The following is a 21,400-nucleotide window of genomic DNA, read 5'->3' as shown; positions in this document are numbered from 1 at the left end:
TTCTTTGTTGTGGGGGCGTTTTAGGGCTTTCTGAAAGGTGTGTTTACACTTATTGAAAGCCTTTGGTGATCTCTAAAAGTACTTACTATTTTGTATTTAGGTTATACGCTCGTGCTTTTGTTAGGTTTCACCATATATTTCTCTGTTGCGTATGAAAGGGAAATTTGTAATTATAAAGTTAAAACCATCTCGTTTGTCATATATTTTTGTTCTAAGATGTCTCCTATTGTCGAAATCGTGGTGAACGGGAGGAAAGTGTGTCTCTTTAATGTTTAGTTATAGTTGAAGAGTAATCAAGGCAAGTTTTGATTGGAAATCAAAATTAATTCCATGGATAAAGATTAGACAGGGAAAACAGACACGCACAACAAAGAACATGAAATAACAGAAATAACACATACAAAGAAACAAAAGTAAATGAACAACCCGAACTCCACTAAAAACTGGGAGTATGGACCAGGGGCACCGGTCGTGTACTTTTCTAGAAACACTTGCTGAGATCCTCATAAAAAGTCTGGTCCGGGGTAGACAAAGAGGGAAGAAAAACTATGACACGTTGAACAAATCGGTTCTCATTGTGCAGATAGATACACTCGAACGATCCATTCTAGTGATGACGACCAATGAGGATTATATGCCTTTTTTGTACCGTGGTAGACTTCTTACAATTAGGCTTCTGTTGCACCATGAGAACAGAATTGTTCAACGTTTCTTAGTTTTCCTTTCCTCTTTTGTCTACCCCGGACTAGCATTTAATGATCAACTAACTCGGAGGATATTTCTAGAAAAGTCGTATAATTAAGGAATTGTTTTAGCCAAAAATATCTCATATTCCGATACGAATGTGATGTTTTGGATTTTTACCCACTATTTTCGTGTGGAAGGTAAAAATCGAGACTCAGAATTGTTTTTGCAGCGCGCAAAAATATGTACTTTTCTTACGAAAGTCCTCACCCACCGGAAATTAAATGGTGCGTCCCTAAGCAAAGTTTCATATCCTCATACCAATGAACTTTCCTGGAAAAAAATGTTTAATCTGGGACATTGAAGATGTACATAAAAAGGAGGAGGGGTCCGGACTTCGGGCGCAAATGTTTACACGTAGAAGGGGGAAGGTTTATTTTAACACGTTCAACGCCTTTTCATGTCTGGACAGTTTTGCACCCCAGAAAAATTGTGGATGTTTTTTAATTTAGCAAAATAATGAACTTGCAATACTCATGTAACACATGTACACATGATCTGGGCAGTACGTCGATTGAGCATGCACAAAAGCGTATTATAACAAACGGACCAATGACGGTCTTCGAATTTGGATATTTTCCCCAAAAAATCGAGTTTTCCGTAGAAATAGATTGTTTTGAAGATAAATTTAGGAAGTACACACAACACTACATTTATACATCATATCACATATATATATTCGACCTTGTATGGTTTCAGAGGATTTGGGGCTAAAAGAAATCCGGCTCTTCGTTTAGTAATATAGCTTACCCATTTAATCATTCGTATTGACTAGAGGATACCTGCGAAATGGTGTCAATGTACTGATGTCCGATCATTTACCATACTTCAATGGTTTTAGTGGTTTAAGAGGCCATTAACCTTTCAGGGGGACTTGGTTTTCTTTTTGAATCAGAATTGTTTGTTTTTGCGCGCGCAAAAATATGTACTTTTTGAACGCATGTAAGCGATTTCTTAACCCTTCCTTACTAAATCATCGTTTCTCCAATGTCAGGATCGAAATATTTTAATGTCCAAAGAAAAAAAAAACCAAGCCCCACCCCGCCCCGGAAGTTAAATGATGCGTCCCGGAGAAAAGTTCCGTATCCTCATGCCAAAGTACTTTCCTGGAAAAAATAGTTTAATCTGGGACTAAGAAACTGTTTCATTGGTTCGAGGTTTAATTTCACCAACGGGTATGGGAGGCCTTCTTGGTCTTGTTTGTGAGTGTTGACGTTCTTTCAATTGTTCTGCTCCACCAAGTTAAAAGGTCCATTATATATTCTGTAATTTTAAATAATTCCATATTTTACTCAAAAGAATGGGTATGGGGTAGTGTACACATAAAAAGAGGAAGAGTCCGGACTTCGTGCGCAGATGTTTACACATAGAAGGGGGGGAGTTTATTTCGACACGTTCTACGCCTTTTCATGATTGGACAGTTTTGCAACTCAGAAAAATGGTGGATGTCGCTTAATTAGGCGAAATAATGATATTACAATACTCGTGTAACACATGTACACATGGTCTGGGCAGTACGTCGATTGAGCATGCTCGAAAGCTTATTATAACACACGGACCAATGAGGTGTCCGAATTTAGATATTGTCCCAAAAAATCTCGTTTTCTGTAGAAAAAGAGTGTTTCAAAGACAAATTTAGGAAGTACACAATACTGCATTTATTCCTCATATCACATATATATTCGATCTTGGTTTCAGAGGAGTTGCGGTTCAAAGAAATCAGTATCTTCCTTTAGTAATATAGATGTTTGCTCTCAATGTGAGTACTGATATATAGCATCCTTACTTAAATTGTAATACCATTGTACGAAAACTGAAAATATTATAAAAAAAAATTAATTAAAACAACTCAAAATATGTGATCGCGTTATATGCTATTGTGCTGTTTGTTTGTTTGTTTTTTTTGTTTTTGTCCACGAAATTTAGCTAAATTTATTCTCATAATTCTGTGGCAGGACGGCCTACCTGGGTTGTAGTAGGTAGTGAGATTTAAACAGCCAGTTAACTGACTTGGCTAATGACTTGTCACCGAGCGGTCTAGGGTTCGATCCTCGGTGGCGGAGTATAATTTTGGGAGTCAAATCCTGGGGCGCATTTCTTTACCCGAATCTGAAACATGATTCTGAATCATTTTCATGTTTCACTGTTTCTTTTACTTGAAAAAGAAACGTGATATCGAAACATTTGAAACATAAGTGATTGATGTTTCAAACTGAAACACAAACCGAAACCGGCCCCGATATTAATTTTCTTCGCTACCCAGCCATTTTGTTACTTTTGAAACATATTTGTTTTGATAGAAACTGAAACATGTTACAGTTTCTCAAATGTTGTATTTTTAATCACCGAATCATGTTTCTGTTTTTTGAAACATTGTACTGAAACATTTTTCAGATTCAGGTAAAAGAAATGCGCCCCTGCTCTCCCGTTACATTTGGTGCCCAAATAAAAAACCCACGGGGTTTGGTTAGCTAATGAGCTAGCGTTGGAGTCGTTCGTAGTACGAAGACTCTAAAGGTAGGGGAAATGTGGCAGAATGGCCTACCTGCGTTGTAGTAGGTAGTGAGATTTAAATAGCCAGTTAAATTGACTGGCTTGTCACCGAGCTGTCTAGGGTTCGATCCTCGCTGGCAGAGTATAATTTTGGGAGTCAAATCATGCACACCCGTTACGCTTCAATGTAAGGATGTAACTATTTTACTGTTATTTGAAAACTTTTAGTGCGAGAAAACAACTGGAGACTAACGTAGTGAGCTTTAAAGAACCAATGTGAAGTAAAACTGTTCAAGCAGAATGAAGGGTGTGAATATATTAAGAAGAATGTGGATATGTAACTACATTTATTACTACATAGGTTACATGGCATCAGGTATATCTATAAAATGCTTAAATAATAATCAACAATAATTAGCACTGTACCAAAATTTAAGTTGCATTTTTGACCATAAGTTTGGCCGATTCAAAAACTTGGAATATCCAAAATTCCTACAGAGAATTCTAGACAAAAAAAAACTTTTTACCACAATGCCGAAGAATCACGTTGATATCAGTAAGAAAATATAGCAACAACAATTTCATTATCATATTTCAACAACCGTTGTGTCTCACTTTTTAATGCTCCTGTTATAACTCTTGATATCCCAAGGTATACCACCTAATACATTATTCGTGACAATTCGGGATATATCTCTAATATCTCTATGAACAAACCACCGGGAAGTTATTAAGGAATGACCTGCATAGCAGTTTATTTTAAAGTGTGCCCCACGGGCAATGAGGACATTTCAAATAGACCGAAAAAAATATTAAAGTCATTCCTTATAATTTAATTTAAGTAACAAAATTGAGTAAATCATTAAACAAGTTTGATGACGTCACAGTCATTTCAAAATTTGGTCTATGAGATGATAATCGAAATTTTTATCCAATCAGAAACCATGTTACTTCTGATATTAAAATTATATATGAATATCTCATACCTTTATTTAATTGCCATTCTCTCTTTTAAGCACCTGTAACAATTTATCAAATTATCTGCTGATTTTGTGAGTAAATAATTCCCACAACGGAGAACTGATATTAACCTTTAATCTGCCTTCCATTGTTCGTTCTCATACCAACTTTGATATTTACTCGGGAGTGTTTCTCTGTGGACAAAATCCTGGGGGAAATTAGCCCAATTTAAAGAAAAAAATATATTTTTGTTTAATTTTCTGATAATATATATAGATATATTAAAATAAAGGCTTATCTTTTGTCAATGATTAATATACCAAAGTATAACAACTTATCAAGTTTATTTGCTGATTTGTACAAGAATTTTATTCATGCAAAAATTAGTTAATTTTAACTTTTAATGCAGTATTCATTGTTCTTAGAATCGCAGAATACATACATGTCTTTTTACTCAGTGTATTATCTGCGTATTTATTCCCGTTTGCTATCTATCCTTCCGTTGCCCATTTACATTGTAGTATTCATCCGTTCATTGTATATTTAATCTAAGATCCTTTGTACTGAAATGACATTAATGTTTGTGCTGTCGTTAGAATCAAAAATCGTTCAAGACATCAACCTGACACTTTATTTATCTTTCAAAGTTCCTTGTTGTAAATATAACTATTATGAGAACTATATATCTTCAATTGTATGTCGTATCGGGTCAACTAGCAATACTGTGAGCAAGTCCACAGAGAGTATACGTATACAACCGCTGCATTTATCCTTGCGTGTTCTGACAGTGACCATATACCCGCTACAAATGATGCCCAACCTTCCTATAAATTTGATCATAATCCTTTGAGTGGTTTAAAAGGAGTTGTGCTTACGAGGTTTTAACATGTAAACCTCTTAAATTTTACTATTTCCTTTCTGAGCGCATCGGCAGTAACTATATTCCTTCACGTACAACTATGTATGCTATCCAGCCTTCCTTTAGAACTTCTTCAAATTCCCTTGTGGAGTTGAGCTTACAAGAATGCGGACGTACGGACAGACATATAGGGTGTTTCTTTATAAACACACACTTTGTTTGTGCGTGTATAATAACTAACTGTACTATGCTGAGAGTATTTATTTTAACATTCTTTTTAAAGTATTCTAAATGTATCCTTATCATTTACAGGAGCGGAGTTTTCATTTCACACTCCAAATATAAAAAAATACACAATATTGTCGTCCCTTAACATATCAATAGCAGAATATTCAATCACATTTAAAGTACAAGCATGTCACGATGTTCACTTTGCTTTAATAAATGGGCACTCTGAACAAGATCAACTATACGAGATAGTAATAGGCGGTTGGAATGGAATGAAGTCAGTCATTCGAACTGCAAAGCAGTCACAAGAGGTAAAACAAAAACAACACGCATCAAAAATATTAGACTGTTCAACATATAAACAGTTCTGGATAAGCTGGAATCATGAAACGATAGAAGTTGGAGAGGGGGGATTTATTGGGCAACACACGTTTATGGGATGGACTAGTGGAGCCCCTTTAATACCAATACAAGATGGTGGATTTTATACAGCCTTTGGTTCGACTGGTGACTGGATATTTGACATTCAAGGTATAGTAGCTAAGAACTTCATTGGGAAAATGAAAAGTACTTAAAAACACCAATTTGGAGATTTGTCTTAAATTTGCGAGAATAAGAATAAACCCTTATCCATAGTTACTATTTGGGATTTTTGTCGTCCAGCCCTTTCTCTAGTAGTTTAAGTTTTGAAATTAAATCGTAAAATCAAGGACTGCCACGTGCATAGCCGTATTAATCTCGAGGAAAAAAGTATCTGATAAGGCAATTGACGAAGTACACCAGTAGGAAGACGGCCTATGTTTTTGTTTATAGTTCAATTCAATGTTTTGCATGATCAAAAAGTCTCTTGAAAGGCACACCAGATGAATGGTAAATGCATCACAGGTAAAAGAAGATGAAACGTTGCTATAAATAATTGTACATTTTGTATCGATAGATTTTCTACAATCGCTAATCCTTGCAGTAGCTTAATGCGCTGCATACTAAACAGGGTTAAACAGAATCTGTAGTGTTCCAAATATAGAAAAATATAAAATCGCAGTTTTTAATGATTACACAACATATAAACTTGTAATAAGTAAAATGAGGCTTCAAATGGCGCAAAAAAGACTAGGTGAATTATATAGTAGGTCAAGTTAAGTATAGATATAGATAGATGAGTAGTGAGTGCTGGGAACAGTCACGTTGTACAATGATGTTGTCGTTAATACATTAAGTATTTTGCTGTTGTATTAAACATTTTTTTATAGAGATCATGAGTCTTTTTCATGATTTAGTTTTGGCAGAAAAAAACAAATCAAAAACAAAACAAAAACAAAAACAAAAATCATCCCAAAATAAAAACAAAACAAAACAAAACAAACACAAAAACAAAAAAATAGATGTAAATCTCATTGCTTTGAGTAAAAACAATATATAATATTTTCACCTTAGTTTTAGCTTCGCAGAAAAGTTAAAATGGTGTGAACTTAAAAATATTGAACTTATGCAAACAATTCCATATAACAATCTGTTGTAAGAAATATTTTGAATTTCCTCATTTGAAAAAAAAGCAACGCATCGTTTATAGCAGGATTTTCCATAAAAAAATAATTAAAACAATTTTTTTTAAAACACTCTTTATTATTCATACATGTATACAACATTTAAAGGAATCTTATTTTCGACAATGATGAATAATTACGAATACATGCAGCAGACTTGTGGGTGGAACATGGCTCGGTTTTATTGTTTCAGACTTAGTAACAACAAAGGAGACTATTACTTGTTTTTGTCCTTGCGACCAACAGGGAAAGTATAGCGGTATAAATACAACGAACATGAGTCTTGAAGAACTGAGATTTGTTTTACGCCGCGAGATGCAACATATTAAACAGGCTATGTCGATCGACAAGAAATCATCATCAAAGTTTATAAGAACGAAAACCTCAGCTCCAGACAGTCGAAAATCTTCCTGTGCGATGGGAGTGAGCGCCATATTTTTTATTGTGATACCTTTAGTGTTTGCAGTAGTCTGTGACTGCATGAATTTGTACTTACAAATTCAACAGGTTAGAGAAAATACAAATAAAGGTCAAATTTGAAAACAGGTTTTTTTTATTTTGATTTAATCAATGTGCATTCCTTCTGCGTTAGGGGTTATACACGGTGTATTTCAAAACGTTTTGCTACTAATAAGATTCAACAGAGCTCAGAAAAATCGGTGTTGGGTATTATCACTCCTTACTAGAAACAAATATATCATTTAAAATGATGGAACATAGTTTGACGACTTTGAAATAGTTGGAATTTTTGTACTGGAATAGATGGTCCGCAAACTGAACGTACGATCGAGTACTTTTTGTTGGAATTGATACCAGTTTTTCATTCATTTCTCTTGTTAAAACCATTAATTATATTACTTGGCTGATAATACCCTCGGGGACAACATCCACCCGCAGCGGTATCGACCAAGTGGTGTGAAAGAGTAATCAAGGAAACAAAGATTCTAGGAAAATCAAAAGAATGTAATCCAGGAAGAAAGACCAGACATGGAAAACAGACAATCACAACAAAGAACATAAAAAACGAAAATAAAACATACAAAGTAACAAAGGAAATTAACAACTCGGACCCCACTAAAAACTGGGAGCTTAGACCAGGTGAACCGGTACTAAACATGTGACAAAATAGCTGGAGTTGTGGTAAAAAAAATGAACATATTGCTTCTAATTTAACACTAACTTTATTGAAATTTTACATTGTTTCTACTGATAAGTTTAAAATAACTGATCTTAACCTTTTTTTTCGGAAATCCTGTACATTTGAGAATGAAAAGATGCATATCTTCTTAATCACTTAAAAAAGAAACAATTGATTATTTCTTGATGTACGCAAAATTCTTTCATTTTCTATAGTAGTATTGTTCATCCCTGACCTCTCTACTAGTTCTATCAGGTCCGACAATTTTAGGATACTACTGTTCTCGGTCAACAGTCGTTATTATCTATATTACTCATTTATTTCAGTTTATCTACACGTATGGAAAGACTTGAATACATTCTTCGGACTTGCAATGTGTCGTTTCTGGAAAATGGAAAGATACAATGCAAAAATCAGGGAATAAATTTTTAAGATCTGAAAGATTATGAAAAAAGTAAAAAAAAATCAATAGCCTCGGAAATTCCGTAGAAGGGGGTTACTTATGGTGTATGTGGTCAATGAATTATACAGTTGCATTGTCTTTCACTGACTTTCAAAGGATTAACAATATCTCTTTTGTCTGCAAAGCGTTTTACATCAAATGATTACTATCAGAGGTAGACGTAGAAAATAATAGCAGTGATAAGACATATACTGCTACCACACAGTCCAAAGAAGAGATTGTAGAAAACCATAAATCTGTGTTATCCTCTTTTGGTCTCCCTACCAAGGACGATGATTGTGATTTACCGTCTATGTACTGGATTCCTAAACTCCATACAAACAACCTTTCATAGCTGGATCTGCAATATGTACCACCAAACCTCTTTCAAAACTTTTAACTTCTATACTCACAACTGTCAAAGAGGGTCTGCAGTCCTACCACAACAATTGTTACTTCCGTAGTGGTATTAATTCAATGTGGATCCTGAAAAATTCGAAAGATCTTTTGGAGACAATCAGTTCAAGACTATTATCTGAAAATAATAGCATTAAATGCCGCGGAGGGAACAACCAAACATTTGCAAATTTGACAGTTCTGACATTGTTGGGAATTTTTCAGACCCTTATAATAAATAGTTAATCTTACCACATCCAAATAAGGAGAAATATTTAAAAAAAGCAATAACAAAATATGGCAATGATGGCATTGTTAAATGACCTGTAAAAATGACAAACTGAGGAAATGACCTAAATTTGAACAGATGAAGGGATATGGACAAAGACAAGAAAAATGTTCCAATCCATTTAACAGATACAGATTTACAGTTTTATGCGCAGACAATTGAACAGATTAGGTTTCAAATAATGGGTGGCAGATGTGTAAAAAAAACCCCAATATCTTAAGTCTGTAGAAAAAAGCGCTTAAACTGAAAGTTGGTAACTTTGGACTAAATCAGCAAACCGCAACGAAATGTAAACTCGATCTATAACTCATCAGACTCACATACCAAAAAATAAGTTCAATATCTGCTAGCGAAGAAAAAGGTTGAGCATACATTAATAATTCAAATATTATAGGAACTATAGAAATAAAATGAACATGCATTCTGTTTAAAATTCGGTATCATGCACACATGCTCTATAACTATAAGTAACTTCTTTGAATTAATAGGTCAGGCTGGCGGTACAAACACCGTTGTTCTCAATGACTATAGGTAGATTTCTTTTTAAGCGGTCAGGCTGATTAGAAGAAGCTTGCTAGTATATTAGAGATACGTACAATTTTCAAGACAAGGGCACTTTCACTTTAGTACACATAAGCAAAATGAATACAACACTAGAGAAAGTCATATTTATAACTTTTCAATAATAGCAATTAACGTTTGAAATGTAAAAAAAAATTCAGTACCTACAAACATAGAAAGAATAATCAAAGGACCAAGGTTATAGCGGTAATCAAAAGAATGCAACCAAGGGACATTGACCAGACACGGAAAACAGACATACACAACAAAGAACATGAAGCAACTAAAATCATACATACAAAGTAACAAAGGCAAATGAGCAACTCGGACTCCACTAAAAACTGGGAGCATAGACCAGGTACACCGATAGGGTAAGCGTCCTCTTCTCTTCTAGAAATACCCGCCGAGTTGCTCATAAAAAGTCAAATTCTTGGTAGACGAAAGAGGAAAGGAAAACTATGACATGTTGAATAAAGCAGTTTTCATGGCGCAGATGGATACACCATAACGATCCACGAGTTCATATTGACGACCATAAAACTTCCGTAGTGATGACTTAAATCTTGTAGCAACATAACCCTGTTCCAGAAGCCTGTATGTTAGAATTCTAGCGCGATACATGTCTGTGTAGTTACGGCAAGCTCTGGCATAACGTATGAGTTATGATATGAACACTCCAAACACACAAAACACAAAACTGTTGATGACGACGTGCATTTGCAATTTTGTACAGTAAGGTGTTGTTTTATTCAGCTATAATACAAAGACAATGATCATGGAGACCTTCACTAAAAATGAAAGATATAGTGATTTTTTTGTTAACCGCACCAAAAGATTCCTTACTGTTTGAGGTGGATTGGTAGACACCACATCACACCACATCACATTCTATAGTATTTTACTGTCTCGTTTAATCTTGTAACTAATGAACATTTATGACTATATTTCGTTGTAGCTGTGATTATTTCAGGAGAAGACTTCATAAGTATGTTGTTTTACTTGTGTCTGATCCATTTTGTTTCTTACATATAAAATGTTTTATACTAAACCATCACTGACCGTCAATTCTAGAAGTGCCATCATATAGTTTCTGTCAGACCGAAAATAAATGAAATAATACCAACTTTAAAGAAGGCAACAAAAGCAGAATCATGAACAGGACCAATCGGTATTCCATTCGGCGAATGTGTGGAGAATGGATATAGTAACAACAACCCATCGGGATGAAAAATCACATCAAGGCCAGTTTACAACAACTGTCTAAACCTCGTAAATAGACTATTGATACTTATCTACCTGCATGATGTGGAGCGGAATCCGATTGTTACTGGTTTATATCAGAGTAAAGAAGGAATATTGAAACAATTTCAAATCATATTACTAGAGATCTCGCTGAAACCGATGACGTCATATATGCTGAAGAACAGCTAAAATGATACCTTAGTTCGGAGAGTTGGAATATCAGCGGTATCAGGGTAATGTGACTCGATCATACAAGGGATTTTACAACGATTATCATGGGAACCAAAGAGAACAAAGACTATTTCGTGTGACCTTGAAAACTTGAAAAGCTAGTAAATATAACCCTGAAGTATACTACAAAAGCTAGTAGATATTGTAAGGGACCTCCCAGTATGACTCGTTTTTTAAACCATCTTTACTATTATTATAAGTACCACAATGAGTATCCACACTGCCTGACTACAGATGTATATCTGTCCAGTCCACAGTATGGGTCATCTTCGTGTTTATTTTCTGTATGAGTTGCCAGTTTGAGGATATTAATCACATAAAACTATTCATTAAACTTTAATTCTTAATTCTTTTCCAGGCAGTTTCTTCCCTGCTCCCTCTTACCGTTTTCCCCCTCTTTGAATGCCCAGCATTCTTGTAATCGTTTCAAGGTTTCTCTTGCAAACTCATGGGCAGTGTTTAAAGTTTGGAGAAGATTGATCACAAATTTATTAACATTATCATATTGCTCACTCATGGTTGATGGTCTTGTTATGACTGTTTTGGGCGGTAGAGTAACTTATCGTCCTAGACTCACCACTTGTTGAATGCACAGATTATCTGTAATCTAGTAGAAGTTGTGGAACATCCCATGAATTTTGGTCTTCCTCTCAGTAGTTACTTAGTATTTTGTCAGGGTTCTATTAAATCACTCTACACTTCCGTTGATTGTGGATTTAAATTGGTAGTACAGGTTTTGTCAATACACAGTAGGTCACACATCTGTTTGGAGAAATTTGATTAAAAGTTTGCACGGGAACTCCAAATCTGGAAATAAAATCATTTACTGCTCTCTGTGCAACAGCGGAAGCTTCCTGGGCAGGTATGACATACGCTTCTGTCCATTTTGTGAAACAATCCATCACGAAAAAACAGTACCAATTCTGTTGACGTGTTTTTTTTTGTTTTGTTTTGTTTTTTGTTTTGTTTTTATTTGCAGAGGAATTTAGATATGGATTGCCATTCACTCTATTCGGGCACCAACATTGTAGGAACCAAGGGGTACTCTACTGTTGAATGGAACTCTTGGTTGTCATCTAGGACAACTCTCACCCTGATTAATAAAACAAAACTGATAAACTGTTTTATTTTTGTCCAAATTAATGAATACTTTATTTTCTCTGTGTTTTTCTCTTTTCCAAAGTGGCTGCTGGAATATCATGATAGTATTGAAAACATTTTAAAACTGTGTCTCTATATGTCATAGGTACTATATACCAGTCTTAATTGTGTGTTTTTTTTTATCTGTTTCTGAAATCTACTGGACTTACAACACTCCATCACATATTTCAGATCTGTCCCACATACATTCTCAATAAGATTTTGAACTCTAACGACTGGTCTGAAACTGTTCCAATTTGTTTTTTTCACCTCTGTCTTTAAATTTAACCATCAAGTGTCCAATATTCTTAACGGCGTTGTTCTTTTCTTATAGACGGAGCATCTCAGCTTGGGAGAATTATTTGGTTGGTTTCTATGTTCAGACTTCTTGTTGTTACTTTACTTGGGTTTCAAGAATTTCATCATCACTATCAAAGTCGGCACACACATGTTCCTGTCTAGAGCAAGTTTTACATGGGTTTCTGGAATTTCAGCCCTGGTCTGTAAATTATTTTGAGGTTATAAGTATCAAGTTATTGTAGCTATTTCTCCGTTAGGAGTTTTGACGATTTTCATCCAACTCACTGCTGTATCATCTGTTCGTAAGAGAACAGGCTGTCCATATTAGTTACAGTAAAAACAATATAACCGTTAATATCTCCTTCACAATAGCTTTGCTCATGATTGTTCATGGCTTTACTCATGCAAAAATTACTCGTTCCAGATTGTTTTGGACTTGAGATAGGACGGCTTCCACGGTTTTGTCAATGGCATCAGTGTCAAGAATTAATTCTGCTTCCATTTTTTTTATATGCAAGTGTGGGAGTAGACATTAAAGCATCTTTAAGTTTGTTGAATGAAGTTTCACATTCCGCTGTCCAATTGATGTTGGTATTTTTTACACAGTTTGTGAAGTGGTCTTGCAATGTTTGCAATATTAAGTACATATCTAAGGTAAAATGAGTTTCTGATCTGTTGTTGATTCTTTCGTCTAAGCCAATTTCTGACTGCCTCTGTCTTTTCCGTGTCAGTTTCGATTCCATATTTAGATACAATATGGCCTAGAAACTTAACACTCGTTTGTTAAAAATACACATTTTGAAGGCTATAATTTCAGGCTAGCTTCTTATAATCTTTGAAATCCATTTTCCGTTCTTTGTAATGAGTCAGGTTTTGTTGAACCAGGAATGATATCATCTAAATATAGCAGGCATTTCTCCAACTGTTCTATAAGCACATTTTTCGTGTGACGTTCAAAACTACTTGGGGCATTTGTCAGACCAAATGGCATAACACGGAACTGGTAAGGCCTTGGCTGGAAAAGGCAGTTTTTTTCTTTGTCAGATTCTTTCATTCCCATTTGCCAGAAACCAATTTTCAAATCTACACAATCAAACAATGTTGCAGAAGAGAGAGAGAGACTATCAAGACGGTCACTTATTAATGGTAATTTGCAACTATTTTCCACAGTAACATCGTTCAGTTTACTGAAATCAACACGAAACCCTTGGGTTAGGGAATTCTTTGTGTTAAATGATACTACAGGGAATGATTAACTACTTTGTGGTTGTTCAATTACACCTATTTTAACATTCTCTGTATTTCTTTTTTCTACATTTGTCGTTTCCCAAATGGAAGCTGGCTGTCTGATTGGAGCTGCACTACCAGTGTAGATCTCATGCTCGATTAGATTCGGTAAGGACCCATTTTGGCCTCATGATTTGGTCATATTAAAACTTGATTAAAGCTGATTTCTAGGTAGTAATTATAGAAGAAAATGGTCGTTAACACTGTATATAAGATGTTTGTGATGAGATTTATTACGAAATTCCATAAATAACAGTATGCATTTGCATAAATTTTAACATTTCTGCAATTTTTAAGATGTTTTTAGTGTAGAACGGAAATGGTCACATATCATTTGACTCAAGATATCTTTACACAAGTTGTAACAGACAATTATATACAAACTATATGAAGCACGGGAGTCAACACGCATGTGGCAATTGTTAAAAGAGTAAAAAACTGCACAAAATTTGATACTTTTCAGCCATTTAAATAGATTTTCCAATATCAGTCCAACCTCATTGTGACCGTTTATTTCCAAATCATCACCACAAATCAATCAAATCAACTTCAGAACACATTAAACAGCTGAAGAAACAAAATAAAATTTTCTTCATGCAGATTGATTTTGATGCCAAATTTTGTCTTTACCATTTCGTGGATGGGGGGGGGGGGATGAGGTCCTTGACTACCCTGTCGGGTCTCGCACGGACTGTGTATTACCAAGTGTCACGAGGCCTACTTTAATGTTCGAATCAAAGTTGAAACAATTCTAATTTTTCAGTGGGCCATCGACAGCCTTTTTTAAAGGGTTTGTTGCTTAAAGTGTTCTATTACATTTTGCAATATGTAATTGTTAATTTTTGAAATTCGAAAACCAGTTCAGTTTGAAGTTGTTTGTGAAAGCCGCCATATAACACATTTATTCTACTGTACCTTCTCCAGCGTTGTTTATTACAGGTAACAGATCAACATAATTAACATTTTACAGAGTAACCAGTCATAGAGTTCTGCAGAATTTAACTGTACCTAAGTTTCAGAGAACAAATGGTTAACTTCCTCCTCCCCCGCAAAAAAACATACATGGGTGACCTGTAAAAGTTTAAATATTCGTTGCTCGACTCTTAGTGGATGACTGTCTCATTATACCACATCTCCTTATCTTTATATTATGTAACAGGTGCTCAGAAAAGTTATTGATGAAAATTGTTTGAGTATGCAGCCGAATGTAAAAAAGGACAAACAAATATGGTTAAAAAGCAATAAAGTACATAGAAGAATGATCAAAATGGCGACAGAAACAACAAATAAACTACGGAAAGCAATAAAACAGGCCCTAATTCTCTGGTTTCTTTATAATTTCTATTGAAAGAAGAAAATAAGATGAGTATATTTTAATTCGTCGAATCATTTGCTGAATGTTTTAAAATTTACCTCAGAACTCTCATTTGATTGCTATACTTTTGTTTGTATCCTATTCGAGAATTTAGTTGAACAATAAACATATCATAATTATGTAAAGGGAAGTTAATACATTAACATGTACATGCATTAAACTAAAAAGTAAGTTAAATTCATCGTTTCTTAAACTTATTGTGCTACTTTATAGGAACGATATGTGCTCATATTAATGAAGTCTCTAATTTGACAGATCTTGGCGATATGTGCTCACATTAATGAAGTCTCTAATTTGACAGATCTTGGCAATATGTACTGATATTAAGGTCTTTTGATTAGTTCTTTCTTAACAGAATTAACAGGAAACTTAACAATTGAATAATTAATAGATTATATAATTACCTAATTAGGTCAAATCAAATTTTGATAGGAATAACGTACTTGAAAAGTCCTTATATATACACTATTTTAACAGTAACATTTAGTATTTTGGAAATCCAACTTAAAATAACTTCCTCAATAAATGGTGTTCATCGATGTTTCATCGGGAAATGTAAACCGATACATTTTCATATTGCAGATATTTAATTTTTAGCAGACGACATGCTGCAGTTGGTTGTCGTCCTCCTTTCAGTTCATGTAGTGAGAGGTGTAGTCAACCTTCCTCCCGTGATATTGGGTAAGTATAGCCATAAACTAACATTATAAATGTAAACTCGTTTAAATAGAAATAAAATAACATAATAGGATAATTCAGATAAATCATAATCCAAGTACATTGTACATGGCTTAAACGGGAAAACAGGATTTCAAGCTCATATTTGAATAAAAAAGAAATACATTCAAATATAAGCTTTAAAAAGACTATCTCCCCATTAGCATATTTATTTTTAATTGTTTCTTCTATTGTAAATGAAAACCAGGCATTTCTTAATGCTTAATCTTTATCACTGCCTCTTTTATATTTGACTTTCTATATATATATATATATATATATATATATATATATATATATATATATATATATATATATTTAATGCTGCTGATGAAATGTTACTCTTAGAAACACATGTACAGCATACAGAAAATGATTAGTATTGCTGTATTGATATTTAGGTATTCATCTTTATTTTGGTTTGTTTATTCATTGGCGTTTAAGGGTCTTCATTATATTGAGCATTTTTTCAATATGTATAGCGTAAACTTGTAGTAGACTGTGGAAGCTCTGGGCTATAGGCATATTATTGGTAACCAAGATTGTCGTGGATGCCAATGGTTAATGTGTTCTAACCGTTAAACTTTCACAGTTTCTATTACACGATGTTTTTTTATCCGTTATTGACAATTACGTTTTTTTCTATTGAAATGACGAATAACGACATCGATGTAAATGTCATGACGAATAACGACATTGGTGTTAATGTTATGAACATTGATCACTAGAATCCTTTCGGTTCTCATTTCACATTTTTTTTACAAGTCAGGAAGTTTTTATATTTTGTCTGTGTTCTGATGTTTGTTTTAGGTTGTAATGTCTGTTTTTTGCCCGAATTGCCGCTCATAACATAATACAACGTCAAAGATCTGCACTGAAATGCTCGAATAATATGTAATATGTAGTTCCAGGTGATGGTGGATCAAGGATAGAGGCTAAACTAAACAAATCAAACAGAGGCCCACACCATGTATGCTCGAAGACAACAAATAAGTATGAAACTATATGGGTGTACATCCCGGATGTGATTATCCCATGGGGAACAGAATGCCTAGTCAACAATTTCAGGTTTGTTGTTTATTATTTATGGACACGCATGCATTAAATGTGAAGTAGACATAAATATTTTAGACTATAGTTCTCAAGCTGGTGATATAAAAACTAAAACGTCACAAAAATACTGTTCATCTTCGGTACACAATGATCGGTATGTTTACAGACGAAACCGACTTTACATTTGTACATGGTATAACAGTGTTTATACGTTTTAGCAAGATAGAAGAACAAATAATTTGTACAAATATGACTGTCGACAGTAACATTACCATTGCTTCCATCTTTCGTTCAGGTTAGAATATAACAGAACAACCCACAAATCGAGCTCACCCGATGGCGTGGACATCAGAGTTCCAGACTTTGGAGGGACAAGCAGCGTCGAGTGGCTAAATGATAACCATATCAGTATGTACTTACTTACAGTCTTTAATTGTTCATGGAACGAATGACTGAACAATTCATTTTGCTATAAGCTTTGCAGTATATTTTATAATAATAAATACCAGAATTATAAAGCGCTCTTTTCATAAAAATACAATGTTCAAAAATGAAGCTAACAAAACTAAAAGTTTTATTTTCAAAACACTAAACATTTATACTGATACTCATACTTTGTAAGACATTTATACTTATACTCATACTTTGTAAGACATTTATACCGATACTCAGACTTTGTAAGACATTTATACCGATACTCAGACTTTTGTAAGACATTTATACTGATACTCAGACTTTGTAAGAATTTATATTGATACTCAGACTTTGTAAAACATTTATACTGATATTCATATTTTTATATTTTCCTCTTTTTTTTAGTTGGCTATTATAATAATCTTGTGAAGAAAATGGTAAGCTGGGGCTATAAGATTGGTAAATCTGTTAGAGGAGCACCGTATGATTTCCGAAGGGCCCCAAGTAAGTTAAAGGAACTTGTGTTACTGTACCGAACATATAGTTGTTTTCATTCGAAATAAATGCTATTGATTTTAAATTTATAAATTATGTATTTTTTCCACATTTATTTCTTTGCGTTAAAATAAATTATATTGTCTTATTATTTAAACAAAGATTTCCAGTTATATCTATCTACCTATTAAATTGTGAATTATATCGAGTTAGATAGAGCTTTGTGGATAAAATATGGGTTCGATGTTAAGATCAAGAACGTGCGACTTATGATATCAAACCAAGCCAATATAAAGCACACACATTTCCAATGATCTTAACAGAATGTATATTGTTTGGGAATTTGCATTCGATACCACTTCCCCCTAAAAAAAACAAAACAACTAACAAATATACAAAAAAGAAAGCAAAACAAAAACAAACTAAAAAAAAAGAAACACACACACACACACACGCACACACCCATTTTCCATGGCAAATAGTTTCTTCACATTCGAATTTTCTTACTGCACTTAAGCTTTATATTTTCCGTTGTTTGAATTTTTAAACGAACCGGTTGCATTTTTTGACAGATGAACTTGGCGAATTTTACCACAATTTTACCAGCCTGGTGGAGGACACATACAAAATAAACGGAAATAAAAAGGTCGCGATTATTGGTCACAGTTTGGGAAATCTTGTAATGCTGTACTATCTGCAGCACATGGAACAATCCTGGAAAGATAAATATATCCAGGCATTTATCTCACTATCAGCGCCTTGGGGAGGAAGTGTCAAAACTGCTAGAATGGTAGCTTCAGGTGAGTTCCTATTAATCACTGATTAAACTCAGGGTGTAAGCTTCAGGTGAGTTAATAGTCATAACTTTTGTAGGTTGTGCCTGAACTCTCAGGTTGGTATCTTCAGATGAGTTAACATTCATAACGGTGACCGTTGGTAGGCAGTGTCAAAACTCTTAGGATTGTACCTTCAGGTGAGGTGCCTGTATGCGGTGTCTGAAATCTCTGGATGGTATCTTCAGGTAAGTTTATATTCACAACGGTGACCGCTAGTAAGCTGTGTCAGAACTCTCATGATGATAGCTTCAGGTGAGCTAATAGTCATAACTTTGGTCGGTTGTAGGCAGTGTCAACACTCTCATGATGGTATCATCTTCGGATAAATTATGATATTCATAACTCTGATCGGCAATGTCAAACTTTAAGGTAAACTGAAAAATAAGCATTGATAAAAGAGATATATTAATACAAATGTACATGTATGTCGTCGCTTTGTTCCTTGGTATGCCATTCTGTCTATATACGTTTGTCGGTTTGTTCATTTATTTTGAACTTGAACAAAAAGGTGCATAGAAGGAATATAATCCGATCTTTTATCTTTTTATGCTTTGTTATAGGTTACAACATTCACATACCGACTGTAAAGACGCTGGAAGCTCGCTTGATGCAGCGTACCATGCCTAGCTCGGCATTCCTTATGCCATCGCCAAAATTTTGGAACAAATCAGAAGTGCTCATTCAGACCCCGCATAAGAATTATACAGTCAACGACTACAAAGAATTCTACACAGATCTGAACTTCACAAATGGTTACCTGATGATGAGAGATACAGAGAACTTGGTTGACCCATTTGATCCACCTCACGTCGCGGTTCATTGTCTTTACAGCTACGGTCTAAAGACAACAGAGAAACTGGTTTATACAGATGACCAATGGCCAGACAAAAAACCAACACTGGTTCCAGGAGATGGTGACGAGACAGTCAGCATCAGAAGTCTGGAAGGTTGCCTGTCATGGAATCGACGACAAAAGCAGCCATTTTACTCACAGAAGTTCAGAGGAATCACTCATTCTCAAACAATGAAGAATGACTATGTCATCAAGAACATACAATCTATCCTGATGAAATATTCTTGACAAGAACAGTTCAGGGCTCGTTCAAGTTATGTTTTGAAATAAAAATGTGACGTTATCAATATCTAAGTTGGATATTTTAATGTAGCGTCTGAATGGAATTATTTCAATTTTGTAAACATTTAATTTTCCCAGTTGCTTTCTGTTATCCAACAGTTTTTTGTATGCATGATTGTGCCTAGCCAGTGATCTCATTCTCTTGACAATAGAAATACTCCGACCTTATGATTTTATTATAGTTAGTTAAAAATGTTATTTATTAAATTTTACAACTTCTGCGTTATCTTCTTTCATTATCTAGTATTCTGAAAGCTTATCCATAGCTTATCTGGCATTGTTTACTAGTGCAAATTAGCGACCAAAAAGATTATTCTGTCAACAAGCCTGAGTTTTGGAAAGAGTAGCTTACGACCGTAAGCTTAGTTGATTCTGTTAAAACAGCATATAAGTACTTAACATCAGCTTTTTTCTTTCTAAATAGAGATATTTGTAAAAACAAAGAAATAAAACTAACTGAATCCGTGTAACACACGGTGAAACGAGTGGTTGTTGGCTAAAAATAAACCTCCTCCTTTAATAATAAAGGCGTGTATGCAGTGTATTCATACAGTCGTAACCAAATAAAACAAACGAACAAAAAAACATCAATAAATCTTAGACTTATATATAGTCTTCAAACTCGCTAATCGTAACCATGATATTGAATAATTCAAATCTAATTATCATATATCTTTCTTATGGTTTATTATTTGGTTGATCACCTTCTACAGACTCGTAAGGGGGGGGGGGGGTGTCAGTTTTTACTTTACAACTGTGTAAACATAAATGGCTACCATCGCTTTGACGGTGTCATCCTGGTTTGCCCACTTTTAATTACTTGTATAAATAAACATAAGGGGTTATGTTGTTTTAACAATTAAAGTCTGTTTCTGAATTGTAGTATATATTAACTTGTATTTTACCTGTAAAATCTTGTAAAAAATCCTATAATTTACTATTGAATGAAGTGAAATATAAACATTTTAATAATAAATCTTTTGCAGATTCTTTAGAAATATGCTCAATTTTAATTTGTAAAACTTATACAATTTTGACCAAATACCTTAAAATTTGCCAACAATATGTACTTTTTAATTAAATATCTAAACAAAATATTCAATTTTGTGCTTAATTTTAATATAAAAAAAGCAAAACTTATACAATTTGGACCAAATAACTTAGAAATTTGCCAAAAAACATCTATGATTTTGAGTTCCCTCCGCGGGACTCGAACTGGTACCATTGTGACATCTATGGCAACACCGCCTGCACAAAAGCTGGACTTTGTGCAGGCGGTGTTGCCATAGATGTCCCGTACTACCATACATCGTGTACTAAGTTACAACCCTAGATTAATCCTACGAGGAGGAATGACCCGGCCAGCGAAATCTCACAAAGTTCAAGATCAAAACAGATTCAGAAGCAGAATCGCGTACGCTGTACCTTGATCAAAGGCTCACATAAGCAACTGATCAAAGGCTCACATAAGCAACTGATAAGGAGCCTGAATGAAAATAACAAAGAGGGTCTTTTTATCAA

At 34.4% G+C, this 21,400-nt stretch overlaps 2 protein-coding genes and 1 long non-coding RNA gene across 5 annotated transcripts; 2 read left to right on the top strand and 1 right to left on the bottom strand.

Annotated features, from left to right (window-relative positions):
- Positions 1-1,434: 1,434 nt before the first annotated feature.
- Positions 1,435-15,857, bottom strand: LOC148615656 (uncharacterized). Of its 2 annotated transcripts, none has more exons than XR_015922024.1 (3): positions 15,634-15,857; positions 14,770-14,925; positions 1,435-2,007 (listed from the first exon to the last, which is right to left on the bottom strand). It is a non-coding gene; the product is annotated as an uncharacterized LOC148615656 (long non-coding RNA). The 2 variants fall into 2 exon arrangements; XR_015922023.1 differs by lacking the exon at positions 1,435-2,007 and adding an exon at positions 7,517-8,350.
- On the top strand, positions 2,442-7,368 carry LOC148615657 (uncharacterized). Its single transcript, XM_088581634.1, has 4 exons — positions 2,442-2,503; positions 3,466-3,613; positions 5,369-5,815; positions 7,022-7,368. Exons 2-4 carry the CDS (start codon positions 3,538-3,540, stop codon positions 7,366-7,368), a joined length of 870 nt encoding a protein of 289 aa, XP_088437760.1. The 5' UTR covers positions 2,442-2,503; positions 3,466-3,537.
- On the top strand, positions 15,348-20,098 carry LOC148615655 (lysosomal phospholipase A and acyltransferase-like). Of its 2 annotated transcripts, XM_088582123.1 has the most exons (7): positions 15,348-15,396; positions 15,812-15,910; positions 16,852-17,014; positions 17,295-17,407; positions 17,819-17,917; positions 18,481-18,708; positions 19,305-20,098. In XM_088582123.1, the coding sequence occupies exons 2-7, from the start codon at positions 15,835-15,837 to the stop codon at positions 19,823-19,825; spliced, it is 1,200 nt and encodes a 399-aa protein (XP_088438249.1). In that variant the 5' UTR covers positions 15,348-15,396; positions 15,812-15,834; the 3' UTR covers positions 19,826-20,098. The 2 variants fall into 2 exon arrangements, with proteins under 2 accessions (XP_088438249.1, XP_088438247.1); XM_088582121.1 differs by lacking the exon at positions 15,348-15,396 and having other exon boundaries at positions 15,712-15,910.
- Positions 20,099-21,400: the final 1,302 nt, after the last annotated feature.

The sequence above is a fragment of the Perna viridis genome, chromosome 5, assembly GCF_037379345.1.
Source record: "Perna viridis isolate PV_CMFRI_1.1 ecotype Kerala chromosome 5, ASM3737934v1, whole genome shotgun sequence".
In the NCBI taxonomy this organism is placed as follows: Eukaryota; Metazoa; Mollusca; class Bivalvia; order Mytilida; family Mytilidae; genus Perna; species Perna viridis.
Note: the sequence above shows the minus strand (reverse complement) of the source record. Positions and strands in the feature narration are given on the sequence as shown.

Excerpts from the sequence above, each read along its gene's own strand:
- LOC148615657 (XM_088581634.1), top strand. The coding sequence starts at position 3,538 with ATGAAGGGTGTGAATATATTAAGAAGAATGTGGATATGTAACTACATT. Across the intron at positions 3,614-5,368 it reads CATAGGTTACATGGCATCAG|GAGCGGAGTTTTCATTTCAC; the intron begins GTATATCTATAA and ends TATCATTTACAG. Across the intron at positions 5,816-7,021 it reads CTGGATATTTGACATTCAAG|ACTTAGTAACAACAAAGGAG; the intron begins GTATAGTAGCTA and ends TTATTGTTTCAG.
- LOC148615655 (XM_088582123.1), top strand. The coding sequence starts at position 15,835 with ATGCTGCAGTTGGTTGTCGTCCTCCTTTCAGTTCATGTAGTGAGAGGT. Across the intron at positions 15,911-16,851 it reads CCTTCCTCCCGTGATATTGG|TTCCAGGTGATGGTGGATCA; the intron begins GTAAGTATAGCC and ends TGTAATATGTAG. Across the intron at positions 17,918-18,480 it reads TGATTTCCGAAGGGCCCCAA|ATGAACTTGGCGAATTTTAC; the intron begins GTAAGTTAAAGG and ends ATTTTTTGACAG.